General features: G+C 42.5%; 2 protein-coding genes across 5 annotated transcripts in view; both read left to right on the top strand.

Moving 5' to 3' along the window:
• The first annotated feature begins 2,467 nt into the window (after positions 1-2,467).
• slc39a13 (solute carrier family 39 member 13) overlaps positions 2,468-20,778 on the top strand; it is a 65,014-nt gene continuing 46,703 nt past the window's right edge. The window contains exons 1-3 of one of the 4 annotated variants that reach the window (XM_059975358.1): positions 2,468-2,482; positions 15,399-15,755; positions 16,668-16,781. In XM_059975358.1, coding sequence (XP_059831341.1) covers positions 15,434-15,755; positions 16,668-16,781 — 436 coding nt within the window. In that variant the 5' untranslated portion in view covers positions 2,468-2,482; positions 15,399-15,433. Of the gene's footprint in view, positions 2,483-2,552; positions 2,713-15,386; positions 15,756-16,667; positions 16,782-20,778 lie in introns of those variants that run through there. The other 3 variants (XM_059975359.1, XM_059975357.1, XM_059975356.1) reach the window with 3 other exon arrangements.
• On the top strand, positions 6,641-15,378 carry LOC132397087 (general transcription factor II-I repeat domain-containing protein 2-like). The gene is made up of 2 exons (XM_059975355.1): positions 6,641-10,049; positions 10,131-15,378. Exon 1 carries the CDS (start codon positions 8,113-8,115, stop codon positions 9,529-9,531), a length of 1,419 nt encoding a protein of 472 aa, XP_059831338.1. The 5' UTR covers positions 6,641-8,112; the 3' UTR covers positions 9,532-10,049; positions 10,131-15,378.

Here is a 20,778-nt window from a genome sequence, read left to right as displayed (position 1 = left end):
CTGGGAAGAGTACACCATAGCTGGTTCACTCCTCCTGCCTGAGGTTTTAGTAGATTCTGTGGAGACAGCATTTGGAACTAATTCTCCAATACCTCCTGTGTCCTTCTTCTATAGGTAGTTCATGTCACAAAAACATACAGCTATTGCTAACAGATGGTTCCTGAGAGATATAAGTGGTCTGCATTTTCCTGGTCTTTTGGAAGTTCAAGGTTCAAAGGGCATTTATTATAAAAGTATGTATACTTTCACAGCATATGCCAGTGATATAAAACCCAATTCTAATTTGGATTCTGATACAACCTTGAGATTCATCTCCTTACAAGCAGCCATGAAACAAAGAAACCCAATAGAACCCATGTTTTAAAAAGAGCATCAAACACCCAGTGTGCAGAGAAAGAATAAGACAAATCATTGCAAACAATATTCAGAACTGAAGCTCACAAAGCCAGGCACCACAGCAGCTGATCCAGAAGTCCATTAGTTACAGGCCACAGTTTCAGTCCAGCACAGAGATGGGGAAACCATGTGGTGCAGTGAGCTGAACAAGAATGTCCCTCACCTTCGACCCTGACATCCTGATCATTTCAATCTGGCCCAGTGCTTAAACTGTCCAAACCTCCGGTTGTTCCTCACTCTCTGCCACTTTGATACATCCTCGGGCTCCATTGCTTCATTTCAGCCAGTACCCGACCTTTCCAATTCAGCTTGGCTCTTAAATCAATCAAATCTCGGATCTTTCTTCAACTTCGCTCCGCCACATCAAATTACCTCCAAATCCACTCCAGCAATTTCAGTCCTTCCTCTTTGAGACCCCACACCATATTAATGCCAGGTCATACAGGCAATTCAGCACAACTTTTGTCAGGGAAGCCACAAGCCACTGATTGTGATTGTTTACCAGAAAAGTCTTAAGTTGCTTTTTTTGTTTTGTTGTACACCAGAAAGTAGTCACTAAACTTCCACAGCACCATCTTAAACCGGAAGGTGGAGGTAATGTTCTTGGACAGGGGTGGGTTGGTACAAGAGTTTTTGAGTGGAAGGTCCATCCTTTTGATGTTTCAGGGAACAAGGCATCATCATCATCATTATGTACCATGTAGGTTCTTGGCAATTTTTCCTGCAGAAGTGGTTTGCCATTGCCTTCTTCTGGGCAGTGTATTTACAAGATGGGTGACCCCAGTCTTCAGAGACTGTCTGACTAGTGTCAATGGTTTCATAGCTGTACTTATTCTTCTTCTGACTTTTAATGGCAATTAGCAGTCCAACTTCAAGGTGCATAACCACCAACTGGACTGGAGTGAGCTGTACAGACTTGGGAAATAAAACCTCTACTAGTTCTTTATCAACTGAAAACTAAATTATCCCAAAAAGCCCTATAGATTTTAAATAATGAAAGACAATATTGTGACTTAGTCACTTCCATAACTTAGTAAAGTTTTTAAATGAAAACTGTCAACCCCCAAAGCTAACACAAGGAAATGGCAAAATGACAGTCCTGACAAAGGGTCTCGGCCCAAAACGTCGACAGTGCTTCTCCCTATAGATGCTGCCTGGCCTGCTGCGTTCCACCAGCATTTTGTGTGTGTTGCTTGAACCCCCAAAGCTAGTAGTGCAGCCTGCATTTGCTTTCTTTCAAGCTTTGTATGCTTCACCTTGTAAAAGAATGTGTTCAACTGTTACATAATGAATACCTACACATACCAGTGTTTTCCAACAAGATACAAGGAATAATTAAGCATAGTATGCCCAATTCTAAGTCCAAGTCAATCCAATTCTTCCTCTTCTTGTCTTACCTTCTCATCAATCCAACAGTTTTATGTATTCTATAAAGATGTCTCCCCTTATGCCCATTATCCCACAGATCTTGGCATAATCCCCTACTTCTTAGCTCCACCAATCCCTCGGCTTCTGGTTTGCTAAATCAAAGATCTATTCCACAGATGAACTTTTAACAGCTTTTTTGGCCAAACAATCAACCCGTTCATTCCCCTCAACATTTCAATGTGCAGAAACATAACAGGCCTTGATATGCACCAGCTGCTCATATTGCTTCACATGATTCTGATGCAGGTGTTACACCTTGGCTAAGAGTGACCTGAGGCTAGCAGAGAGGAGTGCTTTTCATTTGATAAACATTTATCTCCAACCCGCCACTCAAGAGAACATTTAGGGAAGTCAAAAATCAACTTGGAGCCGTGTGGAGAAGTGCACGTGTGCCAGTACTGTTTGCACACTTTGCTCCAACACCGAAGTTGGGATGATTGACCATGGCTCTGGTGAAGGGCTCAGAGCAACTCTTTATCCTGCAGCTGAAGACCTATTGAGATTGAGGCGCGTTCAGCAGATGCTGTTAAGATCCGTATTCGGAAATCATGGGAAAACACAGCCAGTACAAGAACTGTCGTGTTTAGAAATGCTCAGACCGTCTGACGGCGTCTGTGGAGAAAGGAACAACAGGCCGGTTTCCGTTCACCGGCCTCAGGTCAGGAACTTGCGGTTACCGTTGGAGACCGCGCTCTGGGGAAGTGGTCGCGTGCGCGCGCGGGAGCGAGCTTGGGTCCGCATGCGCGGGCTCGGCCGGCCGGCGCTCGAGCCCCGCATTTCGCGTTGGCTTACGTGGCGGCGGCTGAAGCAGGAGGGGGTGTGGGGGGTAAGGCAGGAGGCCGCAACAGTGGCTGTTCCTGTCCGCCTCAACTGGTCGTGTCGCCGGAGGTGAGTACTCGGGGAAGGGTGAAGGCGAGCTGGGTTCCTGAGGGTGGATATTTTTGCTTCCATTATCGGCCGTCACACACGGAGCAGCCCGCCTTGTCCTCTTCTGTCATGCCGCCTACTCACCAACTTGCCTAAAAGTTGGTCATTGCTTCCCGACCCAATGGCCTCTGCAACCCACTGTGAGAGAGGCTAAAGCTCATCAGCACCTGGAGAGGGAGGGCTTGTGTTCGGGATTCCCTCCATCCCAGCTGACCCTGGTGAGGGAGTCCATTTCCTACAAAATCTTCGCATAGAAGTCCACACCCCCACCCCCGAATCTCTGGACAATTAATCCACACCATCGTGGACAAGCTATCACCCCCACCCACTCCCTCACCCTGAGTATTGTATTACCCCATCCCTGAATCTCTGGGCATGCTATTGCCCCCACCCCACATTCTATCGTGGACAAGGCATTGCACCCCCCCCCCACTTGAATCTCCGGGCAACCTTTTGTCCCCACCCCCAAATCTCTGCGCAAGGTTATCCTCCAGCCCATCCAAGGCATAGCCCCCATCTCTAACCCCTCTCCCACTCCTGGGCAGGGTATTACCCCCATTCCACTCATGGATATAGCCATCACCCCACCCCCTATCTCTGGGTATTACAATGCCCCCACCCCACACTCTATTGTGGACAAGTCACCACCCCCACTCAAGCCCTGTCCCTGAATATTATATCACTTCCCTTGCCCCCTACCCCTGTGGGAGGAAAGGGGGATAAGCAGATGGAGGTGATGGGCAAGCAAGGGGATAAGATAAGAGGGAATTGGGAATGGTGGTGGGTGTGGGTGCTACCAGAAGTTCAAGAAATTGTTGTTCATGCCATCAAGTTGTAAGGTGTAGCTCCTCCAACTGAGTGTGGCCTCATGGCCTCAGTACAGGAGGCCATGTGGAAGGAATGAGCGTCTTTCAATCCCATACACCAGAAAGGTGTTGCTTGCCTCAATAGTCCTGTGAAAGCAAGTGTGTGTGTGCATGATTGTGTGGTGGAGGGGGAACCTTTTATCTCATCAGGTCTGTGGCACATGGGTGGATCTCCCACTCAGCAGCCCCATGGATGGGTGAGGCAAATTCTTCCCTTTCATCAGTCTCAAGTCTCTTCCAACACATGGGTGGATGGAGGAGAGTGTCTCATGGGAGGAGAAAGGTGATTGTCTACCTCATGGCCCTATCAGTAATGGTAGGTGGGAGGGATCTGCTGTTCTGCTGTGTCATGACACTTTTCTGCCTTGAGTCAAGGTCTGGAGGGCAGGACACAGCAACAACCATACCGCATCAGGTTGCACCTCTGTCACCAACATATTGACCTGCTTTTGTAGATCACCCTTGCATCCATTGTATCTCAAGCTTCTGGCTGTCTCAAAGTATTTAGTGGAGCAACACAAAATATTTAATGATTCAGTTGTGTTTAAGGAGATTCCTGATGTGGCGAGGACATTCCAAGCATATAGATGGTTGAAAGAGTGCAGAGAAGGTTTACAAGGATGTTGCCGGGACTTGAGAAACTGAGTTACAGAGAAGGTTGAATAGGTTAGGACTTTATTTCCTGGAGCGTAGAAGAATGAGGGGAGATTTGATAGCGGTATCTAAAATTATGATGGGTATAGATAGAGTGAATGCAAGCAGGCTTTTTCCACTGAGGTTCGGGGAGAAAAAAACCAGAGGACATGGGTGAAGGGGGAAAAGTTTAAAGGGAACATGGGGGGGGGGGCTTCTTCACACAGCGTGGTAGGAATGAGCTGCCAGATGAAGTGGTAAATGCAGGCTCACTTTTAACATTTAAGAAAAACTTGGACAGGTGCATGGATGAGAGGTGTATGGTAGGATATGGGCCAGGTGCAGGTCAGTGGGACTAGGCAGAAAAATGGTTTGGCACAGCCAAGAAGGGCCAAAAGGCCTGTTTCTGTGCTGTAATGTTCTATGGCTGACAAAGTATTTTTGTGGCGAAAGTCAGCTCAGAGACATTGATGGTTTTGGGTGGATGGTCAAGGTAGGAATTTTCATTTAAGAAAATTTTCAGGTTTACTTGTCTTTAAGTAAAATGTAGGTGCAGGGACATAGCATGGGAGGATTGCCTGTCATCTAAATCCATGCCGATTATCTCTTGCTTTGATTTATAACTGCTTGAGGCATGGCAAAAGAGAAACACCCTAGAAAATATAGCTGCAGCTGCTTGCATATATTTTCATTGTCAGCACACGTTTGAAAGGTGAATAGATCCTCAAGCTTTTGCAAGATAAAACAGGATTTTATAGTAATACAAAGCATTAGCTGGCAAAGGACACCACAATATAATAAAGTATGTATTGTAAGAGTTTGTAGAAGCACTGAGAAATAGCAAGTAGTTTTGAGGCGCACGGTAACTGTACCTCATTAAAAAGTGGTGAAGATTGGATTTGCTGTTTCAATTTGTTTCTTCCTAGCAATAATTATTCAAATTTTTTTTGCTTCATCACAATTTGCATTTATGTATTGCCAAGAATAATGTTCTTTATGGTCTGTTAGATACAACATACAGATATACTTGAAATTTTTTTAGGGATGTGGGCATGTGATTCAGTAATTCTGAAATACTTGTAAGCTTTCTGTAGACAAGTCTATTGATTGTGTAATAAATCAGATGTAGTTGAATATTCCAAGCCTTGTTGCATAAACCGATTTGCAGAAGAACTTAAAATGACTAGAGAATGTATTGAGTATATATACTGGTTCTTTTTCTTCTTATGCGTGGTTGCTCACAGCTTTGTGGATTTTCATAAACTTAAATCCACATTTGAATTTCATGCATTCTTTTGATTTCAAGGCAGGGGCAATGGCATGACTGAAAGTAAGATCAGATCTAATGTTAGGAAATGAACATTTTAAAAAAAGTGTGCTGGAAATCTGAAAATAGTCCAGAAACATTCAGCAGATCTGGCAGCATCCATGGAAAGAGAAATGGTTGATTCTGATTCAGAACCCTTCATAAAGGCTGCGAGAGAAATAAGTGAATGTTGCAAATAAGCTGAAGGGTATCTTTCATTCTCACCTACACTGACTTGTATTTCTCCCTCCCAGTTCTGATGAAGGGTGACAAGCCCAAAGCATTAACTGATTCTCTTCCTATAGATGCTGTCTCACCAGCTGTTTTCAGCAATTCATTTTTATATTATTCATATTGGCAGGGTTTTTGCAGAATATTAAATTGTTTTTGGGGTAGGCTGTGAAAATAGTTGAATCCAGTGATGGGTATGTTAGAGGATTTTCCACATGAAATAGTGGAAATGAGCAATGTGTTGTGGTTTACCTCCTGTGAATTTTGTTCTTGCCTCTATTGCCTGTTTATAATGCTAAACTAACATCCTTTATTTTAATTGCCAACGGCTATGCAATAAAAGATTATAACAGAAACATGCAAATCATTTAAAATTTGAGAGCAAGTCAGGCAAGATATTGTCTGGAACTTTGCATTCCTTTCTTAATCTGTCATAGTCTTCGTGCATCTTCCTTTCCTCCCTCAGTTTTGACTTTATTTTGGACACAGCATTTCTAGCATTTTGTGGTTCTGACATTTGTTGCTCAACATTAATTTATCATAGTGTCAGTAAGTAACTATGTTTGATAATTGCAGATTGCTAGAGAGTTTCAGTATTTAGACCTGCTAATGAAAGAGCAGTGATAAAGTTCCAATGCTGGTTTAGTGTGAGAACTACTCCTAGCATTTGAAGGTTGCAGGATTGGGAGGTGTTAGAGAAGTCCTGAATAGTTGATGTTCTTGATTTGGGAGTGCACAGTCAAACCTTGGTAAAAATGTGGTAAAGGGCTGAATTTGGAGGGGAACCAGTGGGAGGAATGGGTCAATGAAGAAAGTGGGGGGGGGGGGGAGGAGTGATGGGACTGGTGGGATAAAGGAGAAAAAATGTAGTGGGGGAAGGGAGTGGTTATGACACCTGGAGAAATCTGTGTTCATCAGGTTGAAGACTACCAAGGTGGAATATGAGGTACTACTCTTACCTGTGTCTGGCTTCAACTTGGCAGTAGAGGAGGCTGTGTTACCTCTGGCTGCCCTCTTTGTGGTCAGAGGGAGAAAGTGTAAACTCCGTACAGACAGAACCAGAAGTCAGGAGTGAACTTGGGCTGCTGGACACGAGGCAGCAAGCAGTTCTACCAGCTAAATCACTGTTGTCAATTGGAGAGTTTTCATTTTTTTTTTACATATACTAAGTTTATTCCATGACTACAATGTCACAACAAAAACCTATATGCAACACTCAAAGCTTCATGAAACATATTACTTAGTTTCAAATTAAAATACCATTATTGTTATCTACAACACACTTGAGTCCCTTAGAGCTTACCATTTACAGAAATCCCTTATTGTACCAGTAGATACTGCTACTGCATGCTTCTCTGAGGACACCTGAGCGTGGATGTGTCCTGGAAAGAGGGACAGGATCTTTATTCCTTTTGACAGGATTTGAGGTCCCTAATGTCACATTTGATTGGGGCTGCATGCACTTTCATCTCTGAAAATCGCTATATTTGTTCAGGTTTGGCCAAGCTTTAGTAAGATCTAGATCTGAATGGTACTTGTGAAATTCATCTTGATGAACAAGTTATTGGTAAGTGCACCTTCTATCACTGATAACTGAGGGTGAACTAAAAGACTGACTTTTTTTTTGCTATATGTTTTGGCTTTACTGGACAGCTTTAAACATAATCAAGTAGCTGCCAATATTGTAGATGTATTAGAAATATTTGAAGGCTGTGTAACACAACCTGCTCACTAGAACTGGGATGTTGAGGCCCCTTGATTTGATGAATTTGATGTCCTCTACTGTTAGTTGATAACACAGGGTAAGTATAATTGGCAGAATAGGAACTTAAGGTTGGGCTTACATGGATGATGTGCTTGGCACTTAACTACAGATAGTTGAAGGTGCTGTGGTAGGCACGGTTTGGGTTAAAGGTGGCCTGCTGTTCTTAGGCTCTGTTGTTGCATAAATGTCAGTGTTTTGTGACAAGGCTGTGGTACCTTGTCAAAGGCCTTTTTAAAATCCAAATATATAACATCCACTGCATCCCCTTTATCTACCCAGGGGTCGGCAACCCGCGGCTCCGGAGCCGCATGTGGCTCTTTCATCTCTGTGCTGCAGCTCCCTGTGGCTTTGGAAAATAAATGATGAGTATTTAATTAAAATGTATTTTATGTTAGTTTGTTAGTTTTTGAAATGTAATTCTAAATTTGAAGATTATGGCGATCTTGTACAATCTAAATAAAACGTGTTTTTTGTCGCTATTAATATACGTCACCACTGCCAATGCCTGACACCCGCCAGTGCGCGATTTCTTTAACTTTTTGATCCAAGTTAGGCTAATTATGGAGAATTCTAAAAAAAGAAAAGTGACTGAAGAAAACAGAACGTTTAATGATACGTGGGCAGATTCATTTGCTTTCACTGCTGACGAGACTGGTTTACCGGTATGCTTAATATGCAATGAGAAACTAGCAAACAACAAAAAGTCAAAAGTCGCAAGGGATTTCCAGAATAAACACGCAGCCTTTGCTCAAAAATATCCGGATGGAGATGAGAGAAAAAAAGCCATTTCGGAACTGATGCGGAAGGTTGATCTGAGCAAAAATCATTTCAAGAAGTGGATGAAGTCTGGAAAATCAACTACATATGCTAGTTTTGTTGCCGCTCAGGAAATAGTCAGGCACGGGAAGCAGTTTACAGATGGTAAATATATAAAAGAATCTTTCATTAAGATTTCAGAACATCTATTCACGGACTTTAAAAACGAGAATGAAATTGTGCAGAAAATTAGGGATATGCCCCTCTCTGCAAAGACTGTCAAAGACAGAACCATAAAAATGGCAGAAAACATCACAAGACAGCAAATTAAAGACATCAATTCAGCTGTGGCCTACTCGATTGCCTGTGACGAGTCTAAAGACAAAGGTGATATTGAACAAATAGCACTGTTCTGCCGGTATGTAAACTCTGCCGGGCCACAGGAAGAAATGATTGAGTTGATACCTCTAAAAGGCCAAACACGGGGGGAGGACATCTGTGAGGCTGTCTTGAATTGTTTAAGAGCCAAAGTAATAAAGACCACCCACCTGGTGTCAGTAGCTACTGATGGGGCACCAAGTATGACAGGAGCACACAAGGGATTTGTGGCTTTACTGCAGAAGTCGCTGGACAGAAAGCTGCTGACTTTTCACTGCATCTTGCACCAAGAGGCACTGTGCGCTCAAACATTTCCTCCACAATGCACAGAAGTAATGGATGTTGTCATTCAGATTGTCAATAAAATAATGGCAAAAAGTTTAAATCACCGTCAATTCCGTTTGTTACTGGACGAGCTGGAAAGCGCATATTCTGATCTCCTGCTGCACAACAAAGTCCGGTGGCTGTCCAGAGGGGAGGTGCTGAAACGCTTTGTCGCGTGTCTGGAAGAAGTGAAAACTTTCCTGGGCAGCAAAGGGCTCACCTTTCCTGAGCTGGAACAGCCAGAGTGGCTGGAAAAGCTACACTTCACGGTAGACACGACAGCGCACCTGAACACGCTGAACACAGCTCTTCAGGGGAAAGGACGCTCAGCCCTAAACATGTTGGAGGATGTTTTGGCATTCGAGCGCAAGTTAACAGTGCTTGCCAGAGATTTACAGAAAGGCACATTGTCTCACTTCCCCAATTTGAGAAAGTTCAAAGAAGCTCACGACATGATATTCGGAGTATTTACATTCTGCAATCATCACAATGCAAACATCGTTTGGGAAACGCTTCTGTGAGTTCAGGGAGGAAAAAAACACATTATCCTTCTTGGTCACTCCCCTAAGCATCGATCCATCCCTACTAAATACGACTGCATTGGCAGGTGTGAGTCAACCTGATCTTGAGATGGAACTGGCCGACATAGCCGACAAAGACATATGGGTGTCCAAGTTTAGACGCTTGACAGCAGACCTTGAAGATGTTGCCTGTCAGAAGGCCGTTCTTGCTCAGAATCACAAATGGAGTGATATTGAAAACCTCTCCAAACCGGACAAACTTGTTTTCGAAACATGGAATGCTATCCCCGACATTTATGTAAACATTAAAAAGTATGCGCTTGGAGTCCTGTCGATCTTTGGATCCACATATGTATGTGAGCAGGTGTACTCCAACATGAACTTTATTAAAAACAAATATTGCGCACGCCTCATAGATGACAGCTTGCGATCCTGTGTAAAGATGAAGGTGACGTCATACAGCCCTGATGTTGAGAGGCTGTGCGCTGAGGTCCAGGAGCAGAAATCCCATTAACCAAGTATGATAAATATTTTAATTGCCTATTTAAGTATATTCATATTTTTTCATTGTCCAGTGAAATAGTCCTTTTATTTTTCAGGTTGACAGCTGGCTGACGTTATTTTTGGTTTGCTGCTGGCGGACAATTTAAGTTCGGCGTTTTTCATAAATACAAGAAGGACTCAAATAGACATTGAGTATTTTACTTAAAAGTAACCTTCAACCCAACGTCTTTTTCTCGGAGTTCAAAATGTTTTTGTTGCATGCAGAAATGTAATTTTGTTTTCTCTGCAGGAGTTCATCGATTTTATAAATGCAACACCTTATAGTTTGTTTATACATAGCATAAAGGTAAAAAAAAACGTTGTATGCAGTGTTATTTCATTTTAAATGTCAAATGGGTTTTGTGGCTCCCAGTGTTTTCTTTTCTGTGGGAAACGGGTCCAAATGGCTCTTTCAGTGGTAAAGGTTGCCGACCCCTGATCTATCCTACTTGTAATCTCCTCAAAGAATTCCAACAGGTTTGTCAGGCAGGATTTTCCCTGGAGGAAACCATGCCAACTTCATACTATCTTGTCCTGTGTCACCAAGTACGCCATCACCTCGTCCTTAACAGTTAACTCTTAACATCTTCCCAACCACTGAGGTCAGGCCAACTGGTCTAAATTTCCTCTCTGCTGCCTTCCTCCTTTCTTAGAGTAGAGTAACATTTTCAATTTTCCAGTCTTCTAGTCCAAAGATTTTAGAAAGATTATTTCTAGTACCACCACAATCTCTAATGCTATCTCTTTCAGAACCCTAGGGTGCAGTTCTTCTGGTCCGGGTGGCTTTTATACCTCTAGGTCTTGAAGCTTTTTGAGCACCTTCTCTCTTGTAGCAGTAACAGCACCCATTTCTTTTCCTTCACACACTACAACATCAGGCATACTGCTAGTGTCTTCCACAGTGAAGACTGATACAAAATACTCAGTTAGTTCATCAGCCATCTCCTTGCCCCTGTTACTATTTCTCCTGCCTCATTTTCTAGAGGACCTATATCCACTCATTTCTTTTATTTTTAACATACTTTGATATTATTTGCTAGCTTGCTTTTATAGTTCATTTTTTCCCTTCTAATGATTTTTTAGTTGCACTCTTTAGGTTTTTTAAAACTTGCCAATCCTCTATCTTCCCACTAATGTTTGCTTTGTTGTATGCCCTTTTGTTTGCTTTTACAATAGCTTTGACTTCCTTTGTCAGCCCTGGTTATAATATTTTACCATTTGAGTATTTATTCATTTTTGGAATGCACATGTTCTGCACCTCCCTCTTTTTTTTCCTAGAAACGCATCCCATTGCTGCTCTGCTATCATCCCTGCCAGCTGCTCCTTCCAATTTACTTTGGCCAACTCCTCTCTCATACGATTGTAATTTCCCTTACTCCACTGAAATACTGCTACATCAGACTTTACTTTCTCCCTATCAAATTTCAAGTTGAACACAATCGTATTGTGATCACCGGCTTTTAAGGGCTCTTTTACCTTAAGCTTCCTATTGCTTCTAGTTCATTACATAACACCTAATCCAGTATAACTGATCCCTGAGTAAGCTCAATGATAAACTGCTCTAAAAAGCTATCTCTTAGGCATTCAACAAACTCTCTCTCTTGAGATCCATTACCAACCTGATTTTCCCAATCAACCTGCATGTTAAAATCTCCCATGACTACCATGACATTGCCCTTTTGACTCGCCTTTTCTAATTCCTGTGGTAACCTGTGGTTCACCTCCCAGCCACTGTTGGGAGGCCTGTATATGACTGCCACCAACATCCTTTTACCCTTGCAGTTTCGTAACTCAACCCACAAGGATTCAACATCTTCTGATCCTATGACCCAACTTTCTACTGATTGATGCCATTCTTTACCAGTAGAGCAACACTACCCCCTCTGTCTACCTTCCTATACCTCCAATACAATTGGTAACCTTGGACATTCAGCTCCCAACTACAACCATCTGTCAGCCATGATTCAGTTATGGCCTCATCATGCCTGGCAATCTGTAATGTTGCAACAAGATCATCCACCTTATTTCTTATATTATGCACATTTAGATACAACACCTTGCTATCCTTTCTGATTTTTGCATCCCTAAAGATATGATACTCAGTCTATTGGCTGCAACTAAGTCCCGTCACCTGCCTGCCCTTCCTGACAATCTGACTGCATGCTAGCTTTACTTTTTTACCATCTGTCCTACCCTGAGTCCCTTCGTTCCAGTTCCCACCCCCCCTGCCAAGTTAGTTTAAACCCTCCCCAACAGCTCTCACAAACCTGCCCGCAAGAATATTGGTCCTCCTCAGGTTCAGGTGCAGCCCGTCACTTTTGAACAGGTAGTATCTTCCCCCAGAAGAGATCCCAATTATCTAAGAACCTGAAGCCCTGTCCCCTGCGTCAGCTTCTCAGCCACACATTTATCTGCCAGATCTACTCTCACTGGCATGTGGCACAGGCAGCAATCCAGAAATTGCTACCTGGGAAGTCCTGCTTCTCAGTTTTCTACCCAGCTCTCTAAATTCTCTTTTCAGGACCTCATTGCTATACCAGGACATCTGGTTGCTCTCCCTCCCTCTCCAAAATGTTGTGGACATGATCTGAGACATCCCTGACCCTGGCACCTGGGAGGCAACATACTATCTGGGTGTCCAGTTCACGTCCACAGAATCTCCTGTCTGTGCCTCTCACTATCAAGTCCGCTATACTACTGCTTCCTTGTTCTCATTCCCTTCTGCACCACAAACCCATGCTCAGTGCCTGTAACCCACTCGCCATGGCGTTCTCCCGGGAGGTCATCCCCTACAAGTGTATCAAAAGCAGTATACGACAGGCCCTCCTTATCCGCGGGGGATTGGTTCCGGGACCCCCCGTGGATACCAAAAAATGCGGATGCTCAACTCCCTTATTTAACCTGTCGCAATGCGGTAGTCTTTAGGCCTTAGCGGAACCCCAGACCTTATTTAACCTGTCTCAGTGCGGTGGACATTAGGACCCGGTGGCAGACCTCTGAATCTGCAGTGTTTCTGTTCACAAAAGTGATCACCATCACGACTGAAAATAAAGTGGAAGTAATAAAGAGATCGGAAAGAGGTGAAATGCTATCGGTTATTGGAAAAGCGTTAGACTAGTCGGTCAACAATCAGAACAATTTTAATGGAGCATTTGAAAGGCTCTGTCCCGATGAAAGCTAAGCAAGGCAGTGGTTTAATTATTGAAATACATATGTTTCTTAAGTATTTTATTTGCATGGAAAGGTAAAATATGTTCTATGTACTAAGACAAATGTTTTACTAGCAGAGGCTACATAATACGGGATGTACCTATTCCGACTTCAAATCTGTCTTAAAGACGGACTCGGGAATGGAACTCGTTCATAACTTGGGGACTGCCTGTACTTTTAAACCATCTCTAGATTACTTATAATACCTAATACAATGTAAATACTATGTAAGTAGTTGTTATACTGTTTTGTTTAGGGAATAATGACAAGAAAAAATAGTCCATACATGCTCAAATAACAAGTGCTGAAGAGAGAACTTCCGGGTTTTCCTGATCCGTGGTTGGTCGAATCTGCGGATAAGAGGGCCGACTGTACTTGTTTTTGAGGGGTGCTCTGCTCTAACTGCCTATTTCCATTTCTTCTGACAGTCACTCACCTACTCGCCTCCTGCGACTTCCCTATAACTTTGATCAATTATATCCTCACTCTCCCCTACAAGCCAAGGATCATCCAGTTGCTGCTCCAGATCCCTAACGTGGTCTTCAAGTATTTGCAGCCAGATGCACTTCATGCATCTCCCAGTTCTCCAAAATCCAGCACAAAAACACACCACAGCCATTTAAATGGTATGCTAAGAGGGGGGAGAAAAACAAAAAGGGAACTTTAACAGATGCTTTACACAGAGCTGACACCTCTCCCGAGCCAAAGCCTGTTGCTTCCACTCTCGCCACTGGCCTACTCCCAATAATGGCCACTCCGCTTATCCCTTCTCTACTTTTATTTAGTTTATAGAGCTCTGTTGACACCACTGATGGGCTCCATACAATAGACAAATGCCCTCAAAGCTCCCTTTTTAAATAACTGCTGCTGACCTGTGAGAAATACCTCTGGGTAAATTTCTGTTACTACTCACTGCAGCTTCTTCTGATTCTATGCAGTAGCCTCCCTACCTCCATACCAGACAGTGATGTTGCCAGTTACAATGCTCTCATGGTACATCTGTAGAAATTTGTGAGTGTCTTTGGTAATATACCAAATCTCTCCAAATTCCCAACAATATATAGTTGCTGTATGCCTTCTTTGTAGCTGCATCATTATGCTAGGCCCATGATAGATCCTCCAGAATATTGACACCCAGTGTCTTGAAAATGCTCACTATTTCCACTTCTGATCCCTCTACGAGACTGGCGTGTGTTCCCTCATCTTGACCTTTCGGAAGTCTACAAGTTCTTTGGTCTTACTGACGTTGAGTGTAATGTTGTTGCTGCAATACCACTCAACTAGCTGATTTATCTCACTCCTGTACGCCCTTGCGTCACATCTGAAGTTCTGCCAACAATAGCTGTGTTGTCAGCATTTGAACTGTAGCCTAGCCACACAGTCATGCTTAGCAAACCCCCTCCGGTCTTCTCCTATCATTTCACATTTCCCCCTCCCCCCTCCTACTTTCAAATTTCTTATTATCTTTTCTTTCAGTTAGTCCTGACGAAGGGCCTCAGCCCGAAATGTTGACAGTGCTTCTTCCTACAGATGCTGCCTGACCTGCTGCGTTCCACCAGCATTTTGTGTGTGTTGCATAAAAGGTTACTATCCAGGTTGTGGAAGTTTAAATAATCCCAAATGCACTTTTGACTTTTTAACCTTGAAAGTGAACAGCACGAAAACAAACGGTGCCTAGCATAAACTGTATGAGAATGAAAGGAAGGGGAAATGCTGGACATTTTACTGAAGATGTACACTGAATAATAAAGGAATGCAGTGATTAGTAAAATCGGACATGAAATAGTATCTGAGTTGTTCATGGCTATAGGTTGCTGTCTTAGAATATGGAAGAACAGATGTACACCTTAAACTGAAATGTCAAAGATTTCAACTAAACAACCTTAGTAATCCACAACTTAGTTGCACTTAGATTCAGTATTGTCTATGATGGATGCCATTAGCTTTGAGCAGAACTGGGCTCTGAAGCTTTTGATAATCCCTGGGTGTAACAAACCACAATCCTCCTCTGGAAATGTTAGATTTAGCTATATTCAAGGTACAAAAATGCTAATAGTATGATGTTCCTCAGTTTCAACTCCTTTTTAGATTACATTTTTCAGCTTATTTTGCAGTGAATGGACCTCCGATATTCTAGTCAAGGATCAGGATGGCGATGCAGAAGCATTTCTCGACTATTGTTATCGTCCTTTGTGTCTGTGGTTTGTTTCCGTCACTGTCCAGTGCAGATATCCACAGAGCCAATGCCAAGAAGCTGACCCGAAAGGCAGCAGCAGCACAGGCTGCTAATGAGAATCAATGGTGGTGCCCGGAAAATGTGTTTGAGCTCCGATCATGGTCAGAACTGTTCTCAGGAGAGCGTGTTGATGCCTGGATCTGTTCTTTAATTGGCTCTGTGATGGTTGGGCTCAGTGGTGTCTTTCCTCTTCTCGTCATCCCAATTGAGGCAGGAGCAACACTGAAGTCTAAAGGTAAGAGTCATAAAAACTACATAAAGGGGTCAATGTATAGTTGAATTTTTGACATTTTTTTTTCTAGTCCAGCCCAAGTAATTATAAAATTCACATATGATTAAAGCTATGTTCTCAATTTCACTTAAAGACATGATGCTCTGAAGGATTAAATATATTAAGCTGATGGGTCATCTAGGGAAAGAACAACTGGGGAATTTGGTTTTCCTCTTCCCCCACGGTATTCAGCTGGGATTAATTTTGGTTGTATGTTAATTTAAACTTAAATTATAGGTTTTTTTGTTTCTTAGTTTTATGTTTTCCTTTCATAGGATGGCTGTATAAATATGCTGTACTGTATCTGCTCTATGATATGCTGTGCTGCTTTGTAAAATAAGAATAAATAATAAAAATTTGAATTACAAAAAAAAAGTATGAAACATGCTGGAGGTCAAATGCAGGGGCATCTCACTCTCGCGCTGCCCCTGTATTCGCCACTGTCTGCGACTGAGCTGATAGACAAAATACCTATCTGACCTCTCTGGTCTACGATGGTCATTGCTGGCACATCTAGCTTCATTTGAAAAGATAAATGGCTTTTTTTAAACTATAATTAACCTTTACCTTATAGTTTTTAAGTTTGGTTTTAAATTTTTTTATTTATGCTTTACTGTTCTTTTTATGCTGCTTTTGATCATAGCACTTCAAATCAGTTGCAGCAGCCTTCTGCCAGCACGAATTGTCAAAAAGCCATCAGGGCAGTCCATTATTGCAGCCTTCATTCACTGTGTATGGTTCAGTTGTTGATAGCCACAGAGCAATTTCAGAATGGTCATAGCAGCAAGATTGGCAGGACTTGGTTGCTTGCCTTTGATGGTTAGAGTTCATAAGTTGACTGCTTGACTTGAGGTTTTCCTTTCTCTGCCCGTATAGATGGTTCCCAACGGTTGAAACGATTGTTGAGTTTTGCCATTGGTGGGCTGCTTGGGGACGTCTTCTTGCATCTTTTGCCCGAAGCCTGGGCCTATACCTGCAGTAGAAATCCAGGTAAGAAATGGATTCCCAAGAGACTGTGCAACAGAGAACACAGATTCATAGATATGGGGGAAAGAAAGCCCTTTGGCCCAGCTTATCTAAACTAATCCATTTGCCTGCATTTGGCCTTTTTCTAAACATTTTCTCTCTATCTACCTGCCCAAATGATTTTTAAACATAATTGCACCTGCCTCTTCTATCTCCTTTGACATCTTGTTCCATATACCCATCACCCTCTGAAAATACTTAACCTTCAGATCCTCTTTAAATCTATCCTCTCTGACTTTAAATCTATGCTTTTTGTTTCATACTTTTCTACCCTGAAGAAAAAATTGAGGCACCCCTATTGATTTATAATGATCAATAAGGACACCCACTGAGCTGCCTCTGATCCAGGGAAAGCCATCTCAATCTGTCCAATCGGTCCTTATAATTCAAGCCCAGTCCAGTCCAGACAATATCCTTTTGAATATTTTCTGCATCCTCTATAGTTCTTTTATAGCATTCTTAAATTCTATAAAGGATGGGAAAAATGTCAGCAGTTTAAATAGGGTTAGATGGATGGTGTTGAGACTGATGCAGAGATGCCTGATAGATAACATTAACACGAATGTTTGGCAGCAGGAAATCTTGACAAGGTTAAGTTAGACAGCTGAAACACAGTCCAGTAGCCGAGGTATTGCTGGCAAAGAGGAACTAGATGTTGTGAGTGTATAAAATTGTTTCCCTATATCATATGCCAGTAATGGAACGACAGCATTGTGGCTGTTACAGAGTCTTGGCTGTCACAAAGGCGGGAAGGACTTCTGCATGCTCCTGGGTTTAGACGTTTCAAAAGATACTAGGAGGGAAGTAGAAGAGATGGGGAAGTGTCCTTGCTAATCAAGGATAATATCACAGCTGCAGTAAGGAAGGATGTCATGGAGGGATTGTCTATTGAGTAGGTGTGGATGGAGGCCAGAAAGAGGGAAGGGAGCAAACACTCTATTGGAAGAAACAGAAATACTCCAGTGGACACTCCCATCCCTCAATAGTAACAGAGACACTGAGGAACAGATTGGAAGGCAGATTTTGGAAAGGTGGAGCAATAACATGGGTGATTTCAAATTCCCAAATATTGATTGGCACCTCTTTGGTGCAAAAGGGTTAGATGGGGCAGAATTTGTTGGGCGTGTCCAGGAAGGTTTCCTGACACAATATGTAGACAGGCTGACAAAAGGAGAGGCCATACTGGGTGTAGTACTAAACAATGAACATGGTCAGCTGTCGGATCTCTCAATGGGTGAGCATTTTAGAGACAGTGACCACAGCTCCCTGATCTTTACCATAGATTTAGACAAGGTTAGGAACTGACAGTATAGGAAAGTATTTAATTGAGGGACTGGGAATTATGATACTTTTAGGCAGGAACTTGGGAGCATAAACTGGAAGCAGATGTAGTCAGGGAACTACACAATAGAGAAGTGGAGGTTATTTAGGGAGCACTTGCATTGGTTTCTGGATAGGTTTGTCCCATTGAGGCAGGGAAAGAATCGTAGGGTGAAAGAATCATGGTTGACAAGAAATATGGAACATAGAACCATAGAACATTACATCACAGAAACGGGCCTTTTGGCCCCTTGGCTGTGCCAAACCATTTTTCTGCCTAGTCCCACTGACCTGTTTCTGGCCCATATCCTTTCATACACCTCTCATCCATGTACCTGTTCAGGTTTTTCTTAAATGTTAAAAGTGAGCCCACATTACCACTTCATCTGGTAGCTCATTCCACACTCCCACTACTCTCTGTGTGAAGAAGCCCCCCCCCCCCATGTTCCCTTTAAACTTTTCCCCTTTCACCCTTAACCCATGCCCTCTGGTTTTTTTTCTCCCCTAGCCTCAGTGGAAAAAGCCTGCTTGCATTCACTCTATCTATACCCATCATAATTTTATGTACCTCTAGCAAGTCTCCCCTTATTGTTCTATGCTCCAGGGAATAAAGTTCTAACCTATTCAACCTTTCTCTGCAACTCAGTTTCTCAAGTCCCGGCAACATCCTTGTAAACCTTGTCTGCACTCTTTCAACCTTATTAATATCCTTCCTGTAATTTGGTGACAAAAACTGTACACAGTACTCCAAATTCAGCCTCACTAATGTCTCATACCACCTCACCATAATATTGGAACTCTTATACTCTGATTTATAAAGGTCAGTGTACCAAAAGCTCTCTTTATCCCCTATCTACCTGTGACGCCACTTTTAGGTATTTTGTATCTGTATTCGTAGATCCCTCTGATCTACTGCATTCCTCAGTGTCCTACCATTTACCTTGTATGTTCTACCTTGGTTTGTCCTTCCAAAGTGCAGTACCTCACATTTGTCTGTATTAAACTCCATCTGCCATTTTTCAGCCCATTTTTCCATCTAGTTAGAAGGAGCACTGTAAGATATAGGAACAGAATTAGGCCATTCAGCCCATCATCTGTTCCACCATTCCATCATGACTGATTTATTATCCAACCCCACTCTCCTGCCTTCTTCCATAACCTTTAATGCCTTTACTGATCAAGAACCTATCAGCCTGCACTTTAAATATAACCAGTGATTTGTCCTCCACAGATTCACCTCAATCTGGTTAAAGAAATTACTCCTCATCTTTATTCTAAAAGGACTCCCTTGTATTCTGAGGCTGTGCCCTTTAGTCCTAGATTCCCCCACTATAGGAAACATCCTTTCTGTATCCACTCTATCTAGGTCTTTCAAAATTCATTGGGTTTCAAGAGATTCCCCGTCATTCTTTTAAACTTCTATTTTTTTTTAAAAAAGTAAGAAAGAATCTTAAGATTTAGGAAGCAAGGATCAGGCAGGGCTTTACAGATTTACATCAGAGCCAGGAAGGACCTTAAGTATGGATTTGGTAGAGTTAGAAGGGGATATGAGAAAGCCTTGGCAATTAAGATTAAGGAAAACCCGAAGGTGTTTCTGCACACATGTGAAGAACAGTAAGATGACTAAAGTGAGTGGAGGCCTGATCAGGGGTAGAAGGTAATATGTACCTGGAGATGGAGGGAGTAGAGGAAATCCTTAAGCTTAAGTATTCACCAGTGAGAGGGTCCTTGATGTTTGAGAGGTCAGGTAAAGCTGGCTGATATGGTAGAACATGTTGACATTAAGAAATAGCATGTTATGGATTTTTTGAAAAACATTAGGTTAGATGCATCCCCGGTGAGATATGAGGGAAGAGCACCTTTGGCAATTATTTTTATGTGTCCTCAGTGGCCAGATGCATATTACCAGATGATCGGAGGGTGGCAAGTATTATTATTTTGTTCAAGAAAGGGAGTAATGATAACCCTGGGAATTGTAAAACAGTGAATCTTACTTCAGTGGTAAATTATTGTTGAAGGTTCTTCGAGATAGTATTATGAGATTAGGTGAACCATAGTCTGATTAGAGATAGACAGCATGGCTCTGTGATGTGTGATTCTTGCCTCATTAGGGTGTGACAAAGCACATTGAGGGTAGTCCAGTGGATGTGGTGTATATAGATTTTAGTAAGACATTTAATAAGGTTCTGTTTGTGAGTCCCATTCAGAAAGTCAAAAGGAATGATATTCAGGGGAACTTGGCTGTGTGGATACAGATTTGAGTTACCTATGAAAGTCAGAAGGTGGTTGTAGGCAGAGCATTTTCTTCCTGGAGGTCGGTGACAAGTGGTGTTCTGCAGGGATGTATTGTGCAACTCCTACTCATTGTGATTTATATCAATGACTTGGATGAGGAAGTGAAAAGGTGGGTTAGTAAATTTGTAGATGACATTAAGTTTGGTGGCATTGTGAATAGTGTAGAAGACATTGACAAGATGCAGAGTTGGGTTGAGAAGTGACAGATAGAGCTCAACCAGCAAAAGTGTATATAGTCTTTACTTTAGAAGGCTGAATTTGAAGGCAGATGGCAGGGTTAATACAAGATGATGTTTTATCTCTATAAAACCCTGGTTAGATCACACTTGGAATATTGTACAGGTGT

This window comes from Hypanus sabinus, chromosome 7 (assembly GCF_030144855.1).
Source record: "Hypanus sabinus isolate sHypSab1 chromosome 7, sHypSab1.hap1, whole genome shotgun sequence".
Classification (NCBI taxonomy): Eukaryota; Metazoa; Chordata; class Chondrichthyes; order Myliobatiformes; family Dasyatidae; genus Hypanus; species Hypanus sabinus.
This window is presented reverse-complemented; position numbering and strand designations above follow the sequence as displayed.

What these genes read in the sequence shown, in the direction of transcription:
- LOC132397087 (XM_059975355.1), top strand. Translation starts at nt 8,113, where the DNA reads ATGGAGAATTCTAAAAAAAGAAAAGTGACTGAAGAAAACAGAACGTTT.